The 23,033-nt window shown below is 37.7% G+C and overlaps 1 protein-coding gene and 3 long non-coding RNA genes across 8 annotated transcripts; 2 read left to right on the top strand and 2 right to left on the bottom strand.

Annotated features, from left to right (window-relative positions):
- Positions 1-370: 370 nt before the first annotated feature.
- LOC144212803 (uncharacterized) lies at positions 371-6,075 on the top strand. Its single transcript, XR_013329819.1, has 3 exons — positions 371-1,049; positions 2,539-2,625; positions 4,548-6,075. It is a non-coding gene; the product is annotated as an uncharacterized LOC144212803 (long non-coding RNA).
- Positions 6,076-7,805: 1,730 nt separating this feature from the next.
- Positions 7,806-9,217, top strand: LOC144212678 (uncharacterized). Its single transcript, XR_013329798.1, has 4 exons — positions 7,806-7,891; positions 8,559-8,617; positions 8,717-8,842; positions 8,923-9,217. It is a non-coding gene; the product is annotated as an uncharacterized LOC144212678 (long non-coding RNA).
- Positions 9,218-9,693: 476 nt separating this feature from the next.
- LOC144212677 (uncharacterized) lies at positions 9,694-11,318 on the bottom strand. Of its 3 annotated transcripts, none has more exons than XR_013329797.1 (6): positions 11,065-11,318; positions 10,916-11,004; positions 10,280-10,313; positions 10,139-10,207; positions 9,875-9,905; positions 9,694-9,795 (listed from the first exon to the last, which is right to left on the bottom strand). It is a non-coding gene; the product is annotated as an uncharacterized LOC144212677 (long non-coding RNA). The 3 variants fall into 3 exon arrangements; XR_013329796.1 differs by having other exon boundaries at positions 11,082-11,318; XR_013329795.1 differs by having other exon boundaries at positions 10,916-11,318.
- A 169-nt stretch (positions 11,319-11,487) lies between these two features.
- wnt11 (wingless-type MMTV integration site family, member 11) lies at positions 11,488-22,019 on the bottom strand. 3 transcript variants are annotated; one of them, XM_077741383.1, is made up of 7 exons: positions 21,478-21,518; positions 21,189-21,413; positions 19,078-19,173; positions 16,406-16,650; positions 15,687-15,964; positions 15,316-15,608; positions 11,488-12,318 (listed from the first exon to the last, which is right to left on the bottom strand). In XM_077741383.1, the coding sequence occupies exons 3-7, from the start codon at positions 19,158-19,160 to the stop codon at positions 12,144-12,146; spliced, it is 1,074 nt and encodes a 357-aa protein (XP_077597509.1). In that variant the 5' UTR covers positions 19,161-19,173; positions 21,189-21,413; positions 21,478-21,518; the 3' UTR covers positions 11,488-12,143. The 3 variants fall into 3 exon arrangements, with proteins under 3 accessions (XP_077597509.1, XP_077597510.1, XP_077597508.1); XM_077741384.1 differs by having other exon boundaries at positions 21,189-21,421; positions 21,482-21,511; XM_077741382.1 differs by lacking the exons at positions 21,189-21,413; positions 21,478-21,518 and adding an exon at positions 21,901-22,019.
- Between the last annotated feature and the right edge of the window lie 1,014 nt (positions 22,020-23,033).

Genomic DNA, 23,033 nt, shown 5'->3' with positions numbered 1-23,033 from the left:
GAGAGAAGAAATAAGGACCAACGAGAGGAAACGGTGTGTCACACAACTTCAACTTCATTTAACATCTTATGTTCTAGGGGGTGGAAAACAAGACGGAACTTGTAGCAGAAAAAATCAAAAATCCAATACAATGCACTCATTTTCGCGACTCATTTTTGCGACTCATTTTTGCGACTCATTTTTTGCGACTCATTTTTGCGACTCATTTTTGCGACACATTTTCGCGACTCATTTTTCGCGACTCATTTTTTGCAAAACTAGTGTTAGTAAATGATAAATGATATTTTCAGCATTCACTAAAAATTGGCCATGGGCCATAATTTGGACTCCCCTGGATTGAACCATCACAAAAACATTGCTACAGTATATATTGTAAGAAGTACTTCTGAGAATTTAGTCACGTCCTTCATTTTTTTACTCAATCATGTAGGTTTCTTTCCTTGTAAGAGTGATTTTTGAATGGTAGCCAGAGGCACCCGTGCCCCCCTTCCACGTCCCCGTTTAATGACTTCCATATTTCTTAGCCCAAGTGAGGTAATACAACTCATTTGGAAGTGGTCTAAACGGGAAGGGCAGACAGCAAGTCATTACATATAATTAGCGCTGTTTGTCGGAGTAAACTGATTTGTGAATAATAACGTTACTGACATCCTCAATGGAATGTCACTAACTTTTTCAATGACAATATGGAAAAGGAAGAAGTAGCGCACAGGTGTCCAACTCCAAAATAACAGTCACCGCCACCTGCTCCTCCCAAAAGCTTCTGTGTTTTATCCAACTGGTCGATTTCCTCACAGATAACAACATCCTTCGCGAGGGTTACGTACTCGGAATATGAAAAACGCCATCATGACCACATTGCATACTATTCATCACACAACTCCACATGTACTTTGTTTTACTGTGGTCAAAGTGTATTCTAGGATCTGGCGATGGATGAAAGGAGTGGCTTTTTCTGGGTTTTTTTTGGACAAAAGACAGAATGCGGAACTCTACCAAGAGTGGATGTCAGTCCTCCTTCCCTAAAAGCTTGATGACTGTCAATCAAGGTAAGAGAACATTGAGTTCTGCCTTTGTATTGGTTCTCTCCTCATTACTTCCCATTTGAGTGCGAGTTGCACATTTGAAGCTCTTTAAAAATAGCCCACAGCAAATATTGACTCCCGATTTTGAAGCCCAGGCAGAGCAGCGCTTTCCATTCTGTCGTTTGGGCTCGAACTGATGCTCTCATAAATTCTGCACAGGCAAACAAACAATTGTCCTTTTCGGGGCCTTGTGTGGTTTTTTCGCAGAGGGGGGCCAATCTTGCTAAGCAGGTTTGTATTCTGAGCGGGGTGTGCCTTTGCATTCATCAGCATGTCTTAGCGAGCCAACCATTAACCCACAAAAGAGCCTAGCGGAAGAATTTGCATGCATTTTCAGAGGTAATAAAAAGTGCACGTTTCAGGCCTGCTAGTTCAAATGGATTGGATTGCTGTCTATTACAGTCAAAGAGTTCATAGTGAAAGCCAGATTCATTTATATGATGTGTATTTGTATGATTTGTAATTTAACAAATTAGGGTAACATTATTAAACTTGGCCCTCGCATCCTTTGATTTTTTCCCCACCACAAAAAAAGAGAAACATACTATAAAGTATAATAAGTCACACAAGCCCAGATAAACAATGAAAAAAATAGTCAGCAAAATATGGCAATTCTTCTGTCATTTTCTGACAATAAGATGCTACTTTCTCTCAATTTAATCTCAGATTATATAACTATAGTTCACTGCATTTCCCGGGTCGAAATAGATTAGAAGTTCTGAATTAAAATACATTTTCAAACATTTTATTAATCGATTGCAATTGTCTATTCAACAAATAAAAGTAGGAGAATTTGAAGTTGGCCCTCGCATCTATTTTATTTTTTTTAAAGCAACCCTCGGAGAAAATATTTGGACACCCCTGATCCGCGGCTTTGGGAGGAAGTGGAGAAAACTATTTTAGCCTAAACCTGTCAACATATTCCATTTCTCAACTGGAGTTTTGGTGGGTTATCCAAATAGTACAACAAGGCCAAATAGTGTCACATTCTCACTTTAAGTCCCCCAAAATGAATCATAAAATGATTCCTCAAACTTGTCGGAAAACTGACAATGAGAAGAAATTATTTACTAGCTATAAACAAACTCCAACATCTGTTCTTAGTAAAGTAATGTACACTATTTGGAAAAACAGCCTTCCAGGAACAACATTTTCCAACAAAAAAGGCTGCGTTGTACACAAATCTGGCAAAAAATTTAATTAAGACAGAGTGGGACACCAAAGTTTCCCAATTTTGGTCTCATGAAAGTCATAAAATCCTTCCATTGGTTCTCGAACATAAAAAGTTCAATAAATATAATTGCAAACAAACATCTGTAACTTATAATATGATTGTAAATCTGAAAAACACATGCAAAAACATGTAAAAATGTGATTTACATCTTTTTGAATAAGATGACAATTGCATTAAATCTTTTGTTACATGGCTTTACTAAATTGTTTTCCTTTTTAGATCATCATATTTTAGAAGTGCTCATACCAAATCCATTTTACTCCTGCAGCAGTTATAGTTCGAGAAAAAGATGTTTTCCTCACCAAGGTAAGTGGAAAAAGGATTTTTGCTATTTCTACATATTATCTTAGTATATTTTGAAAATGATCCATATCTAAATTTAAGTAAACATGTTTCTACATGATATAAAAAGAATTTTTACCACAGTTTTATGTCCTGCTAACCAAAGAAGGATCACTTTACGTCAAATCTGTATGAGTGAGTTTGGCCACCGTGGATGCCAATGAAACATGATTTCTCACTTGCCATATACATATGTAGTACAAAAATATATATTTTTAAATATACACTTGTAAAACACACTTTGCAGAACAATAGGAAAATGTCCAGCCACTATAAAAAAAAAGCCCAGAAAATCCCAACCAAAAAGTACTAAATTAATCACATTCCATTACTCCTTATATCTTTCTTCACATGTAAATAATCCCAAAGTATATTTAAAAAAATAAATACTATATAATACATTCTATACAATATTAATATTCCCCCCTATTGAATACAAAGTCAAAAAAATCACAATTAAAATAACTCAACTACTCACATTAGAATATATTTATCATCCAAGTTTATTTTAAATTAAATAATAATAATACAAATTTCCTTATGTGGACACCCCTAGTAAATATCAACCAAAGCAGATGCGTAAAACTGAATATGAAAGAGAAAATCCCAGTGAAAATGAAGGCATTTGTATTATTATGAAGGCCAAATCTTGTGGATTTCTCTAATGAGCCATAGTTCCTTCCTTTCATTGCTCTAAATGACACACTGTTGTTGACATAGTTGAAGTCGAGCAGACTGACTACGCCGTTCCTCTCCGGCTGTATGAGCTCTTCTTTTCGCCGGCTTTGTGAACTCGTCCACTGTGGGAGCCCAGTGAGCATTGAAGCCCCCCCACCGCCCCACCTCGCCCCGGCCCGCCGACTACCCCACAACAGATTTACTGCGATTAGCCCAGACCCGTGTTTACTTTTCCCAGCGTGCTTAACTCTCCGTTTCTTTTATTCAAATGAATTCAAACTGGCCTCATTCTGTTCCGTGGCCATGTTCATCCATCTTGATGACCCCCCCCCCCACGTCGCAAATAGGACTTAAAACTGAGTTTTCCAAAGAATGATTTTATAAAACTCAAAACATGTCATGCCATGTTTGCTTTCTTTTAAGATAAAGTTTTCCTACTTCAATAGTTTGCGAACATCTAAAAAAATAAAAACCTAAATGACTGTGGTCAAGATTGCTTTTGGAAACTTGGAAAGGATGAATCGTCTCATTTTTCAAACTGTTCCGATAAAACCTTTATCAAAGAAGTGCAGATTTATTACAGTGGTTTGTAAAGAGCATTTAACACGTGTAATTGTCTCAACGAGACACATTTCATCTCCATTTAACGACGCAGACATCAAGTTAAAGGCGCCATCCCTCCTCCCCTCATTTAAACATTCTCAACTGTCATATGTATCATATAATAAATAAGCAGAGCAGATATTTCACAAAATGTTGTCACAACAATAACAAATGAACTATAAATAAATGATAACAATGTATCCCCCAGTTGCAAATATTCAAGATGAATAACTAACATCGATGTAACATGAAATATCGCCATTACATAGCTATACTTTTTAAGAACATGGGAATTTTAAGCATAAGTATAAACATTTAAAGTGACACAATGTGTTTTGCCTGTGTAAAATTCTCATATTTGTTTCCTCTGTTAATCATTACGACACGTCTTTTCCACAAAATGGAGTATAAACTTCACACTAATAAATATACTATAGAGTATATAGTGGTTATTTTCTGAGTATATACTATTGAAAATGATTCCCCTAGTTTACATTCTATTCATGGGTCAACTGTATTTTTTTCTCTTATTTTTTTCTTTTTTGAAGCATCAAAAAGTTGCAACGTGACCATGAATAACATTTACATTTTTGTTTCCTAAACAGGTCATTACAGAAACGTCGTTGGAGGACTACAACATTCACTATCTAACTAAAGACTAAAGAATATTAGGGTTATTGACAGTTAGTTTTTTTTTTCTGTGTGCGTAGTTATGCAAATAATTCTCATAGTTTACATTCTCACATGGGCCGACGGTCAACAGTTTTTTTTTTGTTTCTTAAATGTGCATGCTTTGCATCATTTGCCATCTCCCAGCAACACTCTTAAGAACACACACAAACCAAAAAAAAAGAAAAAAAGGCCTTTAACAGCATAGCACATGGTGGCAGGGTCCTCTTTAAAGGCTGGATTGTGAGTTTGGGGGGGGTGAGGGGGTCTACAAAAGTCCATTTACAGTACGGGTCAGTACATCTGAATGCCTTTACTACTCCAGCCAAATTCTTTGTATTCCTCATTGACAACAAGTTATCTAGAGACAAAGGCAATTGGTATGGTATTGTCCCAGTTGACATCAATATTTTCACCGCCATCTTTTTTTTAACCTTCTCTATTACCAGGCAATTCCCACAGAACGAGAGGTCACGCCAAGTATGGAGAGATAGGGGAGAACGGGGTTGGTTGTCACAGTTTTGGTCACTGTCCTTCACTTCAGAATGTCTTAAAATAGTCATTTATTAATTCCAGGGTTTAATTCTAGATTTGATAGGCCTTTCTATTTCTATTTATGTAAAAGAAATTCAATTAATTTTCTATGACTCACTAAGAGGTGTCCAAACTGTGCCCCCAAAAAATCAAAGGATGCAACTAGAAATCTTTCCACTTTAATTTTTTTAAATAGATGATCAGATTTAGGTTAAAAAAAATAATTAATCTTTTATCAGAAAAGTTATCAATTCCTTAATCAAATAATTATGGCCAGTTGGCAGACTTGGTGAATTAACCCACATTTCCAACAATCAAAATTGAATTGGACAACCTAGCCTTTCCATTAGGACCATTTATATTTTTATTTTGGCCAATACTGATCTTGTGCAACATCACTTTATGACAATCTAGTATAAAATGTGACAACTAACCAATTTGATAACCAACCCAGTTCCCCCTTACTTGTAACTTCCCTAGCGAACTCACAATGATAGAAAAGAACAACAATTGTGATTAATAGCATTCTTTTGATTTAGTTTTGTCTCGATTTGGTAGAAAAAAATGCACTTTCAACCTGGGATGGGCTACACATTTGAATTTGAGTGAATCCCAGGCTATGGTTTAGGCAGCCCATTCAGGTCTCGCTGAGTCAAGAGGCTAGCTCTTCCGCTTTGTGTTGACAGACGCCAAAATGAAGGAATGTGGACCAAATTAATCTTAACAACCTGAATTGTATTGTTTGCACAACGCTCCTCGTCGGCAAATATTGTGTGAAATGTATTCACGGAGTTAGGGTTAGTCAGAGGTTAAAGGAATTGTTGCACGGTTTAATGATAACAACGGTTGCTTGGAGAGAAAAGTCACGCTTGGACATAGTTCTATTTTTCCTATTTATGTCCTCATTGTGACAGTGACAATAACACACATTGAAAAAAATGTGTGTAATTATATATGTATATATATAACTTGATTTTACAGATACCGTTTGTTAAAAAAAATATATTTATTCAAATCTCTGAATGGTTTAAACAAAAAAAATGTCAAAAAATCTCCAAATTGCTTTGTGTTTTCTAGTTAAATTGAGTTAAAATGTAACTGTCAAATGTCTATACACAGTAGTCCTATTCACATTATTTTTTTAAGGACCCGGTTTTGTACTGTTATTAGAAAACAATACAATGTTATTTTATTTCTTTATAATTGTATCCCTCTGGTCATTTGTGACAACACCGGCCATAAAAATCCGTCCACACCGTTCCCTTAGAACATGAAAACATTTGAGAAATGATGATGCATTCAATAGCTCCCGTGACTGAACATCTATTATGTAGTAGTACTTTACTGTATTTGCAGAGCAACTTCTAAAACAGTCTAAATGGGAGACGCCCAGGCAAAAAGGTGGAATTGCGCCGAATGAACACTAGACAAACATGCCATCTGCCACAACTGAGGAATGCCAGCGTCCCGGATGCTGTCGACAGACGTGCCTCCTCCGACCGACCCTCGCTCACCTGCACACAATCAGGTCCACCCCAAACCGGAATACCACAGCACGACCCCCACAGCCTGTGTCTGCTTTTAGAACACTGGTATCCATCCATCCATGCATCCACTTTCTGTACTGCTTGTTTTCATTAGGGCGGCGAATCAACTGCAGCCTATTCCATTTGACTTGGCCAGAAAGCACAAAAAGAAAACTCCCAAAAGTGAAAAACACAATGTTTGACAATAAATAAGTGGGTACTATTGATCTGACGCTTTGGTAAGCCAGCCAATCGGATAAACCATGACCAGTGAACCTTTGGCTCGGGAGCCATATGCGGCTCTTTTGATGGGTGAATATGTCTCCTAGCTAAAATATGGAACCCACTGGTGATATATCTGAGTCCAGAATGCACTAACAGGAGCTTTAAAAGTGGTTATGAAGTTATAAAGCACTCTTTGACTTCAGAAATTCTTTGGCATGATTGTGATAGAAAAATGACATGAAATTTAGTTTCCTCAGAGATTTCGGTCCCTGGAGGTCAAAATGTTCAAACTCTTTTTTGGGGGGTGTCCAGACCCTCCTAAACAATTTGTTAGTTTTGAAAATGTATTTTTTGCTTGATTATTAATTAGTAATATTTATTTTACATTGCATCACCATTTCTCATAAACAAATATACCGCGCGCGTGCGTGTGTGTGTGTGCGTGCGTGCGCGCGCGCGTGCGTGTGTACATATTTGGTAGATATATGGTAAAGCATTTATTTTTTGCAAAAAAAGTAGAACATGTATAGTAAGGCTTTTTTTGTTTAAAAGAAAAAGCTTGTATAGTAAGCCTTATATTTGTGCATAAAAAATACTATTTTAAGGCTTTTTTCTTTAAAAAAAAATTCCATGAGTGATGAAAATCACAATTTCATAAATACTTTACTTTTATTATAATATATATAGAGATATAGATATTTAGATAGATATATAAATATATATTATATATATCTCAGGATAAAGTGGTTCAGAAAATGATGAGTCACATTATGTTTTATAGCATCAAGACCACAAAGATCACTACTCTACGTCATCTTCAAAACATGAGTTTGGAGTACAAACCACCTCCAAAAGTACGGTAAGCAAGCCATCATCTTTTCCACCTACAATATGGCGAGACCTTGTGGGCGTGGTTACCTGTGTAAATCGAGCACATGCGCAGACTCTCGCCCTTTGGGATCAGCGTCATTATGCTGAAGGACGCCATGCACGAGGTAATGCACAGAGCAGTTTACTAGCCTTAATGCAGTTTTAGCACGCTACCGGGAGATTATGTTAGGAATCAATTGAGCCCAAAACGCCAACAAATCTGTTAGTTTAGTGCCAAGTTGAACATACCGTCGACAATTTAAGTTTGAGCATCTATTTCCTAAACTGCTGCGTGCCATATATGACTAGTTATCTTAGCATTAGCTTCGCGACGACCATGTGACTTAAAGAGCATGTGATCCGTATTCTCTCCATTATTGCGTCGTGTAGAAATATTTTTAATGCAATCAAACAAAGCCGAGACGGCAACGGCTTGTTAGCTGGGTAAAGGCTCACTCAATAATTACATCCAGAGGCACGACTTAGTTCTTGGTGTGTTGTATGTAATGATAGTTTTCACTGAGGTTGCTAAACACCCATTTCCAATTTGTAATTCTCTTTACACACAACTGATTTATACAAAGATTGTTAAGTCAACTTTCTCTTAGGTGTTAATGTCATTCTGTATATTTAAGTGCCTTGTCTGTAAAAAGGAAAATAGCAAGGAGCACTCTTATTTTCATTCTTTATCTTGATCGTTTAATACATTTATTGTAAGATTTCTCTTTCCTGTGATGTTTGGCAGCACAAATAACTTTGTAAAATCGATGTTTCCTTGTTTAACATCAACAGGCAGCTCTTCCTGTGCAGAGGACACTCGCAACCTTGAAGTTACAAGAAAGGAGATCAGGGTAAAACTACTTCCCCCAAAAAACTCCACCTTAGTCTATTTGTTGAATCTTGAAGCTTTATTTATGACTTTTGCTTCTTTTTGTGTGTGCACGCTACAGGTCCACATCCAGGTGATCTTCCTCGCAAGTTGCCCGCTTGAAGATGTTGCATCATTTGGTGTCTCTGAATTATGGCGGAGTAATGAATTTGTTCATTGTCGAATATCCAAACTACTTGAAACAATTGTGTGTAACTCAATGTGATCTATTATGACATTGCCATGGTGAGATTTCACTGAACTTAAGTTGTGATTTACTTCTCATAGGTAAGGACAACAGCTGGGCAGCAAGTCCTGTATGGTGAAGGATCTTATTTTTAAAGATTAGAAATTTCATTTTATGTTAAACATGTGCCAAAAAAAACTACTGCTCCAAAATCTACTGAAGCCCAAGTGTAATGTTAACATTACATATGGGCCAATGTAGTTTGGAGCAGTAGTTTTTTTGGTACATTAAGTTTAATATTAAATGAAATTTCTAGTATTTAAAAAGATCATTTCATTTAATGTTAACAAACTGATTGTACTAACAAAAAAGAAATACTGCCCCAAAATCTATTTAGGCCCATATGTAATGTTACATATGGGCTTAAGTAGATTTTGGAACAGTATTTCTTTTGTTAGTACAATTAGTTTATCATTAAATGAAATTTCAAACTTAAACTACTGCTCCAAACTGCACTTAAGCCAATATATACATTAAATATTGGCTTAAGTAGATTTTGGACCAGTAGTTTTTATAAGTATTTTTCTAAGTGTTTTTGGAAGGAAAAAAAACACAGAATACAAAACCCTAAATTTCTGTGTTTTTTTTTTTTAAATTTTTTTATACTTATTAAAAAAACCCAATATTTTATTAAAACCAATAATTTTAAGCCGAATTTTTTCCCCTAAGTGTTTAATGCTTTTTTTCCCCCCTGTCTGAAGAGAATGTTGTCTAAGTGTTAAAATGTTATTTGTTTGTTATATATGTATATACATACAATAAATTGTTATTTCCATATGTTACTCCCTTTTTGTGAAGAATCAAATATAATAAAGCTTTTTTTTCCACATTTATTGAGGTTTTTTACAAACAATAAAAATGAAGTGCAAGTGTCCATCGGATAAATGGACAATCTTCTCCCTCCAGGTGGTAATCTGAAAAAATAAATTAAAGTACAATAGTTAAAGCCAAATAAGGGGAATGAAAAAAATATTCTGGAGATATTTAACTTACCCATCTGGTGGTTAAGTGTTCCTTTTGTTCACTGCAGTGACAGATTAAAAAAAGTGTTTATAACAGATCTTTGGATACAATACTCAGAGGCCCCTATCCCGTCTATTTTCCATGTCCTCCACCAACATCAAATGATCATTTCATAATAGTATGAAGTGATCAAGATGTTGGAGGAGGACATGGAAAATAGACTGGATAGGGACCTTCGAGTACTGCAGTTAGAGATCCCTGTTACAGATGTGGTGGGAGCTACAGAAAACATACTGGACAGGGGTCCTCAAGAATCAGAGATGGGGAAATTCATCTTGTCACTTTGGTAAACTTGGATGGACCCTAAAGAGAAGCAAGATACAAAATGATTAGTTTTAGTACACAGTACATGAAAATAAAATGAAATTGTCCTACTTGTCAATTTCACACCATCTCCATGGCATTAAACCTACAAAACATCACAGCATGATTTAAATATTGTGCAACAAATAACCTGTAATTAATTCCCCTTATTTTTATCCTAGATGAGTTTTTCCAGTCAATTTCAAACCCATTCATTTTTTAAATATACCAACATGCTTGTTTCTACTCTTACACCAAGTAAAAACTGTTATGTTACCCCATGTTCAAACATGTATCAATTATGACTCCCCTGCACAGTTGTTGAATGAAAGTCTCATCAAGTTGTCAAAAGTACATTTAAAACTAAAATTGAAAGGACCAAGTCCTGAGATCGTCCTTTAAAATAGTGGACGAAAAACAAGCCCAGGGTAAAAAGTAATATCGTACTCTATGTACAAATGTACGGTTTATTCCTTACTCCTACACTAATGGCATTAGTGTGGGTGCACGTTATCCACACAGGTTCTTACTGTAATAAAAAAAAATCAACACCAGACCATTAGGTCGTTTCATTCGAAATTTGAATGAATCGTGATAAAGAAGCCAATTGAGCAACGCATTGAATACTGAACGCCGAGATTGAATGATTACACGGATAGAGGAAAATAGAAACTAGAATTTGAAAAACGACTTGCTTGGCTGACAAACCTCTCGTTATGGCGTCGAAAAGCTGCGCGTTTTTAGCCATTTTGGACACTCTTCTTGATGTTTCCCAGCAGTACGTGCTCGTTGTGGAACTGAAACACACAATGGAATGATTTCTGTTTAAAGATAGAGGTTTAGGTAACGCGATGTACCCAATTTGTTTGCAAACATTTTGCTGCGTCTCCAACCACGTGTGGATACAGCACGCCAACGAAGCACGCTCCCGTCAAAAAGCACTCTTAAAATGAGAACCGGGGCTTCTAAATCCCTAAACGACATGTAACGAATGCTCTGCATTGTCCTGGAAGAACTTTATCAGGTATTTCTTCGGTAAATCGTCACTTGAGAGCTGCTCGGCGGTCCACTTCCGTACTGGCTCCTATCTCATACACCATTTGAAGGCGATTTGAACTCTGACCTCGGCCACGCCCATAATAACAGACGTAAGAAAATAAATTATTTTCATAATAAAAGACATGTATTATTTAAAAAATATCATTGTATAGTAAAGTTTTTTTCTTTAAAAAAAGAACGTGAATAGTAAGTGTTTTGTTTCTTAATGATGAAAATCACAATTTCATAAATACTTTACTTTATTTCAGTATACAAAATTAGAGTATGTACATCCACACCAAAGTGGTTTACAAAATCCATTAATTCATGTTGCTCTTAAAAATAGAATATATTTTGAAGTGACTGCATGTCAAAATCTCACAGATAATTCATCTTCAAGTCCTTTATCTTTTTTTCCTCTCCATAGGGATAAAGTCACACTGAAGAAATAGAGTCCAAAATGCTCCTCGTGTGTGGAAAAAGTACTTGATGTTCCCTTTGTATACTTTTCCTCTCACGTCCATTGATGCAGAAGGAAAACATATCAACTGTACCTTAAAACAAGTCTGCATATTTCTCTCTAGAGAGAAAGACAACCTCAACCTCTCCTCCCAGGTTAAAATCCACAATTATGTTTTTTTTTATTAGAAGTATAATAAAATAGACTTTCCTCATCCGCTTTGGCGGAATGGCTGGCTATTAACAAGAAAAAGGAACTAGCCGGCAGGACGGCAGTCTTCACATAAACTGTCATCCCTCCCCGCCCCGCAACCAACTTGGGGTGCGGGAAAATGGATACTTAGGCGATGATAGTGAGACGAGAACAGAACACTTGAAGGTGGAATACACATGTCAAATGGGAAGACAGCGGTTTGCCTTCTGGGTATTGTGGGCGTCCTCATTTGCAGACGTATCGCTCCACCATCCGCTCGCACTTCTTGCAGGTAACGTAGCAGCACCAGTGGTACTTGCAATGGCAACGTTCCACCAGCTTCTCCGTGTACGGGTTGTAACCACGGCCGCAGCACATCAGGTCGCAGCTGTCGCTCCCGGCTGATGTTTTGTTACACTGCCTGCAATCACAACAGATGAAGTCAGAAGATTCACCTTCTAATGGATGATAAACAAGCATAAGAAGAACTAAATTTTAACTGTTGTTCCACATCAGCGGTATATGGAGTATTTGTAATCCCAATGGGGTTTCAAGCCATATTGACTAGTTATTTTTCACCAAGATTCTGGGGGTGTTGTAAGCCCAACTATGACACCAGATCCAATATTTTGAGAAGCACTTTTAATTTTAGCAAAACTAAACTGTGTGCAGTTTAGGGCACATTTTTCATTGAGTTTGGCCCACAAATATGAATATTTTTGCTGTCAACCAAATTTTATTGTCATTTATAAGTCATAAGTAACTTCTGACTAATCTATTAGTTCATGTTTTAAATGCGAAAATTATGATATATTTTTTGCAATATATCTCAGGGTTACTTTGTGGCTGGTAGCCTTTAACTCATTCACTACCATTGACTTGAGCTCTCCTCGGGCTCAGCCATTAACACTCTGGCATCATAAAACCGATGCATAGAGTGAAAAGGGCAAATATAAGACAAGAGGCATGCCTGTGTATTCAGCACCATTTACGGCAGGGCGCTTGACCGCCTCTTCCAAAGTACGAAACAAAGGCGACAAAAGACGACGAGAGAAAAATGAGGGCTCACGGGTGGGTCGGCGATATTTAAAAGGACCACCGTGAGCTTTAACAGCCTCTCCGTTTGCACAAACTACTGGATGAAATGTTTCAAAGGACGCCAATAGGTTAAGTTGTCTCTTTTGGGTAGCCAGACTAGAAACAGGTTTTCTTCCCAACTGAATTGTTTTTGATGGCAATAGCTGTCAATGGCAGTGACTTTTCTGGTGTTACAAATTGTAGGCACTGCATATGATTAGATGGAGATCAGACTGTTATACAGCATTGCAAAAACAACTTTTAAAATGTATTTTTACACAAGTTTATCATTAATTTGACAAAGCTTTTCCTGTTTTCATAACAGTTGAATTCAAGCAAACCACAATTACAACACATTCATATGAACAGCAACACAACAGGACTCTATGATCATATCTTAACATCTTATTCATTATTTTTCTACTTGGCTCAGGCTTCGCTAATAATTACTTGGCCATTCCATTCTACAATGTCCACAAAACTTCTATTGCTTCCAGGATCAGGTGCAACAACGTAAACAGGAGGTGCATTCAAGTGTCAAGCCCGTTAAATGGTGATTGGTGATTGAACGTTTGCAAAGTTTTCCTTCAGTGTTGTGGGCATGGGGGGGGGGGGGGGGGGTGTCTTCTCACCCCCTCAAAATGTGGAGCACCTCGTGATTTAGTGAAGGCATAATTGTTGCATGCTCTCGTGAATACTATCAGACAGCAGAAATGACATCCAGCAAGTGTCCTGGACATGAAGCATGTCTGCTGTTTATCTGTGAAGTGGCTGAAAGATGCCTGATATGACATTCATATGACTTCACTGAGTCCACACTGTAAAAAAAAAAAAACTTCTTATAGTTCATGCCAACTAAAATATTAGGAATTTTCTGTTTCCTCAGATTCAAGCCAAGTTGATTTGAGCAAATTATTAGAGATTGACTATAATTCAAAGGCCAGTTTACTCCAAATACTACATTCAAACTACTTATCCATATGTCCAAATGATTTCTAATGTTGAATTGTAAGGATTAACCCTTATATTGAAAAGACTGTGACATTCATGATGAGGACAAAGAGTTTGGAAAGGGGAAAAATAACTTCACAACTATCCTGGCAAAGTCACGAAATATCGAGAAAAAAGCATCTCAGCATGCAATGGATGAATAAAACATGACGACAAAACCCAACAGATTCGAGTGGGCGTACATTGGCGAGGAAAGGTGTCACAGCAGCACACTTGGCGCCTTCCTAACCACTTTCAAAAGATAATGTTCATGTTCCATATTTTCCCGATGATACCACTTAGCCAGATGCGTAAGACTCCCAGACAAAACGACTCCTCGCTGCCCGCTCAATTCTCACGAGCATCGCGCAACTTAGAGACGGTGCGAGCCAAAAATGGTGTTGGCTAGCCTTTATCTAAGGGAAAACCTTTAAATGCTTCCAAAATCTGCCCGCGCTCCATTCACTTGATAACGGTCTCACGGGCTTCGGCGCAAGTGCATTAGTCATTGTTTGAGATAAAAGCACAAGGATCTCAGTCACAGTGGCCTTCTTTAGCGACACATGCTCAGACAAGCCAGAGACAGAGTGCTCAGGTTGTTATCACTCAGTCTGCTAACTAAACTGTGCCACCGGGCAGGACACCACTTTCCTAAGTCAACATCCTGGACCAGTTGACAGTCCAGATTGCTCACTTCCTATTTTCACCTGTGGGGTACTTTTGTCACTCTGAAGAGCTCCTTTTTTTTCACACGGCGACATAGTTTAGTTTGTGCCAACAGGGACACAGGAATACTACTTCCAAATGAAAAAAGTAAGAATGCTCGTACGATGTCGGCCAGTCAAATTTAAAGTGTGTAGCCCACACACAATATCCTTTAACCATTATAACATATTCGTCTACTGCCTTTGTGGTCAGTTTGTAGTCGTGTTATGGCTGTTGACTTTCCTGTTTTTTTTATTCTTTTGCAAATCATTGGGAATTTGAAACTTGTGTGACACTACCCGACCACTGCAAAAAAAAAGGCTTTCAGGAACATGATTGAAAACACGTGCTACCCGAATATAAGTAGACTTGCCATCTGACTATGAGTAGCAGTACATCATGGATTCTTAATATCCCAACATAGAAGAGGGAGGACAGGACAGATTAGGGTAGAAAAGGGCATAGTAAACCCAGATTAAGATGAAATCCCTGTAGGCATTGATGAGTTAACATCCTAACTACATATGGTAGAATCTGTACGTCTGTGTGTCACCATCTAATGCAGAATTGGAATAATAAAGTAGATAGAGGTTTTGCCAGAAAGGAGATAATGCCTACATAAGGTTAAAAAAAAAGGTAGCCTCACCTGTCCTGCGTCCCAACTGAACCCTGTTTGTCATTCTTGGTGCAGAAGTCCGGGGAGCTCTGCAGATAGACCAGTTCGTTCTCCCTCACGGGCCTGATGTCAATGTCTTTGGGCACCAGTTGCTTGCGTGTCCCCATGGGTCTGTGAACCACTTTGGTGGCCGACAGATACTTGATTTTCAAGTCCATGGCGATCTCTTTTAAATCATGAAGGCCTCTCCAGCAGGTCCTGATTGAGCAGGAGCCAGAGACACCGTGACATTTGCACTTCATCACCACCGCCTCCCTCAGTGCCTGTTGACGGAGAAGAAGAAGCCAGTTTAGAGTGAACGGAATAGGCCGACTGGGACGTCTCGGCGAGGTGGCGCTTGCCTGTCGCCCGACTTCGCTGTTGTGCAGGTGCATGAGTTTGTTGGCGTGGGAGCCGGCGCGTTTCATCTTCATGGGAGCGTCGGCAAATTTGGAGCCCATCACCAAACCGTAGTGCAGGTTGTCGGCGCAGCCCCCCCAGCGATAACCCGGCTGCGGGATCTCGGCCGGGATGGGCCCGCACGAACACAGACGCAAATCTCCCGACGTGCACGCCCTGGCGATGGTGTGGCTGATGGTGGCGGCGGAGAGCGCGTAGACGAAGGCCAACTCCCTGGTTCCTGGTCAAGCAAAGCAGAAAATCACACCGTTTTTATTGGCCCAGACCATTTGTTGATGGTTAAAACTCAGTTTTTTTTCATTTGCAAGCTCATCATTCAAATTGACATTTTATCAATGCCGGTACTATAAGTAGGGAGTCCAAATCGCCCTCTTTTAATACCCATCATGCACCTCTTTTTGATTCAATTTCAGTATTTAAATGCAAGGATGAACCTTATATACTTAAATACTTTAATGTTTATTCCAACTTCTTAAATATTTTCACACAATATGGCAGCCTTTACAACTGAAATGGATTTGATGTCAGTGAAAGAGTTACAAAATTCAAATACAGTACTATATTGTACAGTTACTTGAAACAAACTTTTTGTGTGCTGAATTTAGTTGTTTTTTTAGGTGACAAAATCATTTACGTTATCATTTTAATGGAAATGGAGTACCTCGATCCAGGTCTGGACGATACTTGGATGAATCTGTGGGAATTTCTATGGAGGAGCAGTTCCAGCGCATGTCAGCAAAGGTCTTTTGGCACGTTTTCTTGACTTCTCGGGCTGCTTGGATGATGGTTTGCATCAGTTCCATGTTGCTACGGCACAGTTGAGCTTGGGACGACACCAAGCCAGGCAACAGTTTACAATGTTGGGTCTGGTTGATGGGTAAGCTCTTGGGTGTGTGAGATATGGCTCTGTAAAATGGGAGGAAAAATGAGTCATTCCGGAAAATCAATTCAAGGAAATTTCAATCTAAATGAGCTCAATTCATTATATGCATTCATTATTTACTTCAATAATTAGAATAATCCAAATATGTATTGCAAAAAAAAATTTAGAGTAGATTCTATGCTCTAAAATTATATTTAGTGAACATAAATGTCAAGAAAATACCATTCAGGAAATTTCTATTACTCACATTGGACTATTATTTTTAATATATGTTTATTAATGATAAAGTTATTTGAACAGAACCCATTTTTTCACTGAGAAAATCTACTCATTTTTTTAAAAAATGGTTGGAGAAAACTTATGAGACATTCTTTGGCTCTGAAAGTTTCAAGTTGGAGTGCAAAACTGGCCATGATAAATGACCAAAAATATTTTGACTAAAAATCATATATAATCTCTGATCCAATTGGATCATATCTAGCATACTCACCTCATCATTTCCATTTTACACCACGGGAGAGTTTGTCGTTTTTGGCCCCACTTTAGTGTTAATAGTCTATTTAAAAACTATTAAAACATATTGGACTATAATAGAACCTATGAAGATTTTTACAGGCAAAGGAGGGAGGCTCCATCTGATCTATGCTCGTGAGAAAAAGGCAAAAAAAAAAAAAACAGGCCTGTTTTGAATTATGGATTCCGCGTGTTATGTGCAATGATAAACTGTGACGGCACAGCAAGTGATCCTGGTCATGCACAGGTGTTTAGTATTCCATCTGCTTTGCCATATGACGCTGTGCATCATCAGGACTGAAAAACATCATAGTACTTGGTTTCAGTCTCATTTTGTTAGGGGCAGGTTCTAGGTTATCTAGTCCTGCGGTGTAACACTTTAGTTTGTTGGGCATATTAATGCCAACAAGATATTACGTGGGCCAGACTGGTTTATTTTTTTTCCTCAAAAAGTTAACCTACTTGCCGCCATTGACGGCAAATATACCTCCAATGCATTATGACCGAATGAACATTCTTCGTTCAATATAAAAGTCTGGAAGACTTGCAAAAAAAAAAATAATAATAATCCCTCATTTTAAGACTAGTGTATGTCAACTGCAACTATTTGGCCTTTTTAAAATAGATATAATGAAATATAACACAACTCTGGGAATACAAAGTGTGTACTGTATTGCAGCAGGAAATTAAATAAACATAAATGGATGGTTGAGACGGTGGACTCTTGGTGGGAAGCTATTAAGGAATTTCTTGGTCTTATATTTAATACTGCAAAGGATCTTTCCAGGGGAAGGGAGGAAAATTAAATATTACTAATGAACAAATAAAGGAACATCTTTTCAAAAAATGGCTTTAGAAATTAATCTACCCTAAGGTTATAGATTTGACTTTAAACAGGTATTGTATGTATGTGTATAATAATAATAATAGAAAACTATAGTTCTTTTGTATTTTTTTAGTAGTATTTTATAAAGCTGATATTTTCTACGGTTAAAAACATATGAGAATGTTTCATTTTTTTCTGTGAAATGTTGAACAATACTGTTTATTTCAAATTCCTTCATCTTTATGGGATTTCCTGTAAAAAGACAGCAAATGTGTAACGCATCATTTTTTTTTTTGCATGACACAAACCCAATGAACGATAATCTATTGGCCAAAAACTACGATGACACTACACCAACTTGACAACAACCTCGTAAAACTGCATTTTGGTATGTTTCAAATCTATTCAACAATCAGTTACACGCCCACGACTATAATCCCCCAAAAAACATCCCTCAAATACCCTTTGTCTATGTATCTTTGATGTGTAAACAGAATCCAGTACTGAAGTATATTGTTTTTCATCATGGGGACAAAACTGGAAACAATGTTATTTGTCAAGGTCACAAGAAAAACGATCATTTCTGCACCAATTTTTGTCAAAATACGGAGAACTGCGTATCCGCCCTAACTATCAACTCTGCTTCCATCTTTAATTGCTATTACCATCCTATAAATTTATAACAGAAGTATTTACACACTTTGATTTGTTCATTTTCTATAGCACTTCTGCTACAAATTTTCTATCTTTGCTTTTTTCCAAGGTTATTACTGTTCTTATTATTCCCTCAATGGCAAAGAAGAGATTCAGATATCTTAAAAGTGAACTTTGCCATCTCTGTTGACTGAAGCCACATAAAAGTTATTAAAGACGTTTCCGTCGGTAGCCGGATAAACGGCCCGTTAATCTCCTATCCCGCCCGCACAAGCGTTTCCCTCATCGGGAACGACTCGGAGAAGGCCGTGGCCTTCTTCAAAGTAGCCGATGGCCGTCGGCTCTATAAAACACCCCAGCACGCGTAAAACCGTCACACGGCGTGGCGTATTTGTATGACGTCGCAGGAACTGACGGGTTGTAAAGCGGCGGAAATTCAAAAGAAAGGGAAACTTACAGCCATTTGATGCCAGAGCAGACCTGAGACAGCAGCAGAGCAGCCAGCACAGTCAGAGGCAGAATGTGGGAGCACCTCCTCATGGTTGAACAAGAACTGGAGGTTTTAGATGTCCACCCAAAAAAAAAAAAGACAAAGATATAAACAGAGATTTAGTATCTGAAGCTTATTTTCAGCTTTCTTTGGAACTCAAACTTCATTTATGTGAGAAAAAAAAGGAATTGCGTAGACATGAAATGGTTTTTGGAGTGGGGAGTTCTAGGAAGTGAACCCCCCCACCCCCCATAAAAACTGGATTAGGTTTCACCGTCAACACCCTCATACTTGGCGTACGAGTAATCAATCTGTAGATGTACACACAAACCATGAATTTGCACTGAAAGTATTTCCTTTCGGGCATTGTTTTTTTTTCTTTTTTTTTTTTTTTTGGTGGATGTAACAAAGCGTATTTTGGTTTTGGTAGGTCGTAAATTTTGGTGTACATGAGTAGGTCTGTAGTATGAGGTGTCCAAGTGACCTTATGATGGGAGACTTGGCAGTAGGCCAGAGATGACACCTCGCCAGCCAAGCAGTCCTAATTTTATTCTCAGGTCAAAGTTCATATTCTGCTTCTATAGTTTAGAGAAGGGAGATTGTTCAGATTTTATAATCCAGAGTAGGTTCATAAATTGAGTTTCTGATATATGTGCTGAAGTGATTAGTATTGCATTGTCTGGAAGATGAATAAACAGGGAAAAGGTAATATTGACTAAATTGACTAATATTGATACTTGTTTTTATTATCACATTAATGTAGTTTTAAATAGAGATGTCTCACATCCCATCGCGTCATTCTCAGAGGGACAAAAATGGGTTTTAGAATGTATTTATATCTATTTTGAAGTATTAAATAATTGGGTTATAGACGTACAATCTAGGAGACATTGATTGAACCATCGCGCGAAACAGGATCACTTAATGCCAACCTTTGCAATTAAAACAAATTTGATGTCTAAAACTGTCAACAACCAAAAAATACTTAAAGGCAACAAACAACAAAATGCAGGTGTATTTTTTTTAAAAGACATATACAGTATTATACTATATATTTTTCATTTACACTTGTTGGGGAAAAAAATTGCAGAATAAAATGCACATAAAAGTCAAGAATATTTCAATCAAATCCATGTTATCATTGTCCTATAATTATTAACATTTTTAATGAGAAATAACCAGTATTAAAAAGGCATTTGTTCACCACCTTATTTTGTACCGCGCAACTCAATTGCAAAACTTTGTTGCTAAAAACCCTCTTCAATGAGTTTAATGTTGGACAGCTTTGTTCAAATTGGGGTAAAGAATCCATTTGGATGTCCTATTTTGGGATGGATTTGCATGCAAAAAGATGCCATCGGGACATCCCACACATTTTAACATTGAAAAAGCCAGTTGTGTGTGCCAGTCTCCTCCATTATTTACTCACATCTTCTCAGTCTGCATTTCAGCCTGGTGTTATACATTGGACTCCCAGTGGGAGCAGTAACATCTGATAGTACTGCCAGAACATCAACAGATAATCATCTTTTACAAGTGTCGCGTTAAAATACACAGCTAAGAAAGAGATAATGGGCCTATAATCCTGATTGGCACTGGCTCAAGTCAAACTGGGATAAAAATGCCTGATAAGATTATTCTAATGAGTTCATGCCTGGCTGGAAAAATTGAAATGAAATTAAAATATTACAAAAAAATTGATTTCATTCTCCTGAAGTGCACATTTTGGTACTTTTTTTTTAAAAAAATGCCCTAACTATTTCAACAAAAATTCTAGTTATTTGTTCTATTTAGTTGAGGTCAAAGTGCACACATCATTCTGAAATTATATATTGGTTTTAAATTTGCACACTGTTTTTTTTTCAACTTAGTTGAGGTCAAACTGCACAGATCATTCTGAAATTATATATTTGTTTTAAATTTGCAGTTTTTTTCCAACTTAGTTGAAGTCAAACTGCGCACATTCTGAAATTTCATGTTTTTTAATTTGCACTTTCTGGTTTTTTTCAACTTAGTTGAAGTCAAACAACACACATCATTTAGAAATATTCTATATATTTTTTTAATTTGCACCTTACCCTTTTTTATTGCAGCGACCCGCTTGTTGCGTCCAAACAACCAATATTAGGCAAAAAAAAAACAACAACAAAGAAGTTCCAAATATCCTCCAAATAACAAAAAAGAATGTGCTCGTGGGTCTTTCAGCCGGACTGGTGAACAAAATCCAGGAGAGGAAGTAAAAATAAATCCAGACAGGTACACATGGTGAGTGTAGTGCGTTCCTCGAGGGGAGCCTGAGAGAGAGAGAGAGAGAGAGAGAGAGAGAGAGAGAGAGAGAGAGAGAGAGAGAGAGAGAGAGAGAGAGAGCGAGCGAGAGAGACCAAAGTCGGACTGGACTGAGCCCGAGAAGGCGCACTCACACTCAAAAGTACTCCAGCCCACTTTTGATGTGGTTGCTGATGTCACACCTGCATTAGCATGAGAAAGCGAGCAGCCGTGACCTGACCCGAGAGAGGGGGGTGTTTTTTGGGGTGTGTGTGTTGGTTGGTGGGTGGGTGTGGGATTACTAGTCACATCCATCCATCAGACTCTTGGATGCAGTACGCCACCATTGGGAAAAAGCATGTGTACTACTCCTAATTCTCATAACTGCAAAAATTCAAAATATAATTGCATGAATAAAAAACTGATTCCAATCTAAATGTACTTTTGGGATGAGTGAAATTCACTTGATCATTTAATAGGCATTCATTAAGTTTTATAAAGTGGAAAAGTTAGAAAAAAACTCACATTTGGGTGGCAGTGGGTGCAGGTTTTCCTTGTTCCAATTGAACAAAAGAATAGCTTTTGCAAGTGTAATCAATTGATCAAAGTCAGGTGCTATTTATTTAAGAAGACACTTCATTGGTTAAAGTTTTGGCTCTTGATCGGTTGGAACAAAGACCTGGACCCACTCGGCGGAATCGGCTTGGCACCTCTTTGGCCCTGGTTGGTTTGTGTAAACACGCGCCATCTACTGGTAAATTTGAGCAGTGCAACTGAATATAGACAGAATTGAAGCTACTTGCACAGGCCATATTCAATGATTTCTGCATCAAAAAAAAAAAAAAAAAAAAAAAAAGGGGCGCAGCGGGCCGTAGTTTGGGCAGCACTGTTGTAGGCAGATGTGTTTTACATTGCAGTCAACTGTGAATGGGCACAGATTGTGACATGTGTGGGTGTTGTGGCGCTTTCAGAAAGACTTTACACTCAGCCTCTTCATTCCTGAACTGAGGTCAACCCGCAAAGCCTTTGATTTGACTTTTTTTCTCCTCTCATTCATCTCACCTTCTGAGTAACACAACAAGGGATGAAAACTTTGGGGAGACATGAGCTAAGTAAGATATTAGAGTGGAGAATTGTTCATGTGTACATCAAGTCAAAACCTATTTAATGATGTTTTTAAAAAAAAGGCCAAATTTGTTAGAATAACCCAGAATTTGACAATATTAAAAATCTAGTTTACAGTCAACCATGTCATCGGGGTAGCCGGTGTCCAATTTGAAAGAGAACTGGGTATTTTTATACTTTTTTTTAATGTAAAGGAATACCTTCAATGCAAAAAAGAATGACATGATAATAGCATTCACAAGATTTGGGGCAGCTGAATAGTGGAGCTCTAGTAAAACATCTGACAAGACATTTACATATCTGTATTATCTTTAAGGAAAGGCAGCTTTGTGTTGGATATCAATCAATTTTGACTACTCCGACTTCATGAAGTATCCAGTTTGGCGAGGTCACAAGAATTGATCGAGTTACAATTCCACCTCGCCTCAGAGCGCTTTGTTGTATTCCTGAGCCAATTATTGACTCTCCAACAGAAACACTTTAGAAAACACTTGCGCTGAGAAATCACATATTAACTCAACCACAATGGTAAG

This window comes from Stigmatopora nigra, chromosome 19 (assembly GCF_051989575.1).
Source record: "Stigmatopora nigra isolate UIUO_SnigA chromosome 19, RoL_Snig_1.1, whole genome shotgun sequence".
Lineage (NCBI taxonomy): Eukaryota > Metazoa > Chordata > Actinopteri > Syngnathiformes > Syngnathidae > Stigmatopora > Stigmatopora nigra.
Note: the sequence above shows the minus strand (reverse complement) of the source record. Positions and strands in the feature narration are given on the sequence as shown.

Bases quoted from the DNA above. Each gene is read 5' to 3' on its own strand.
- wnt11 (XM_077741382.1), bottom strand. From the start codon at position 19,160: ATGAGGAGGTGCTCCCACATTCTGCCTCTGACTGTGCTGGCTGCTCTG. The intron at 15,965-16,405 runs GTACTCCATTTC...TTGCTTGACCAG, and splicing joins TCGTCCAGACCTGGATCGAG to GAACCAGGGAGTTGGCCTTC. The intron at 12,319-15,315 runs GTGAGGCTACCT...TTGTGATTGCAG, and splicing joins TCAGTTGGGACGCAGGACAG to GCAGTGTAACAAAACATCAG.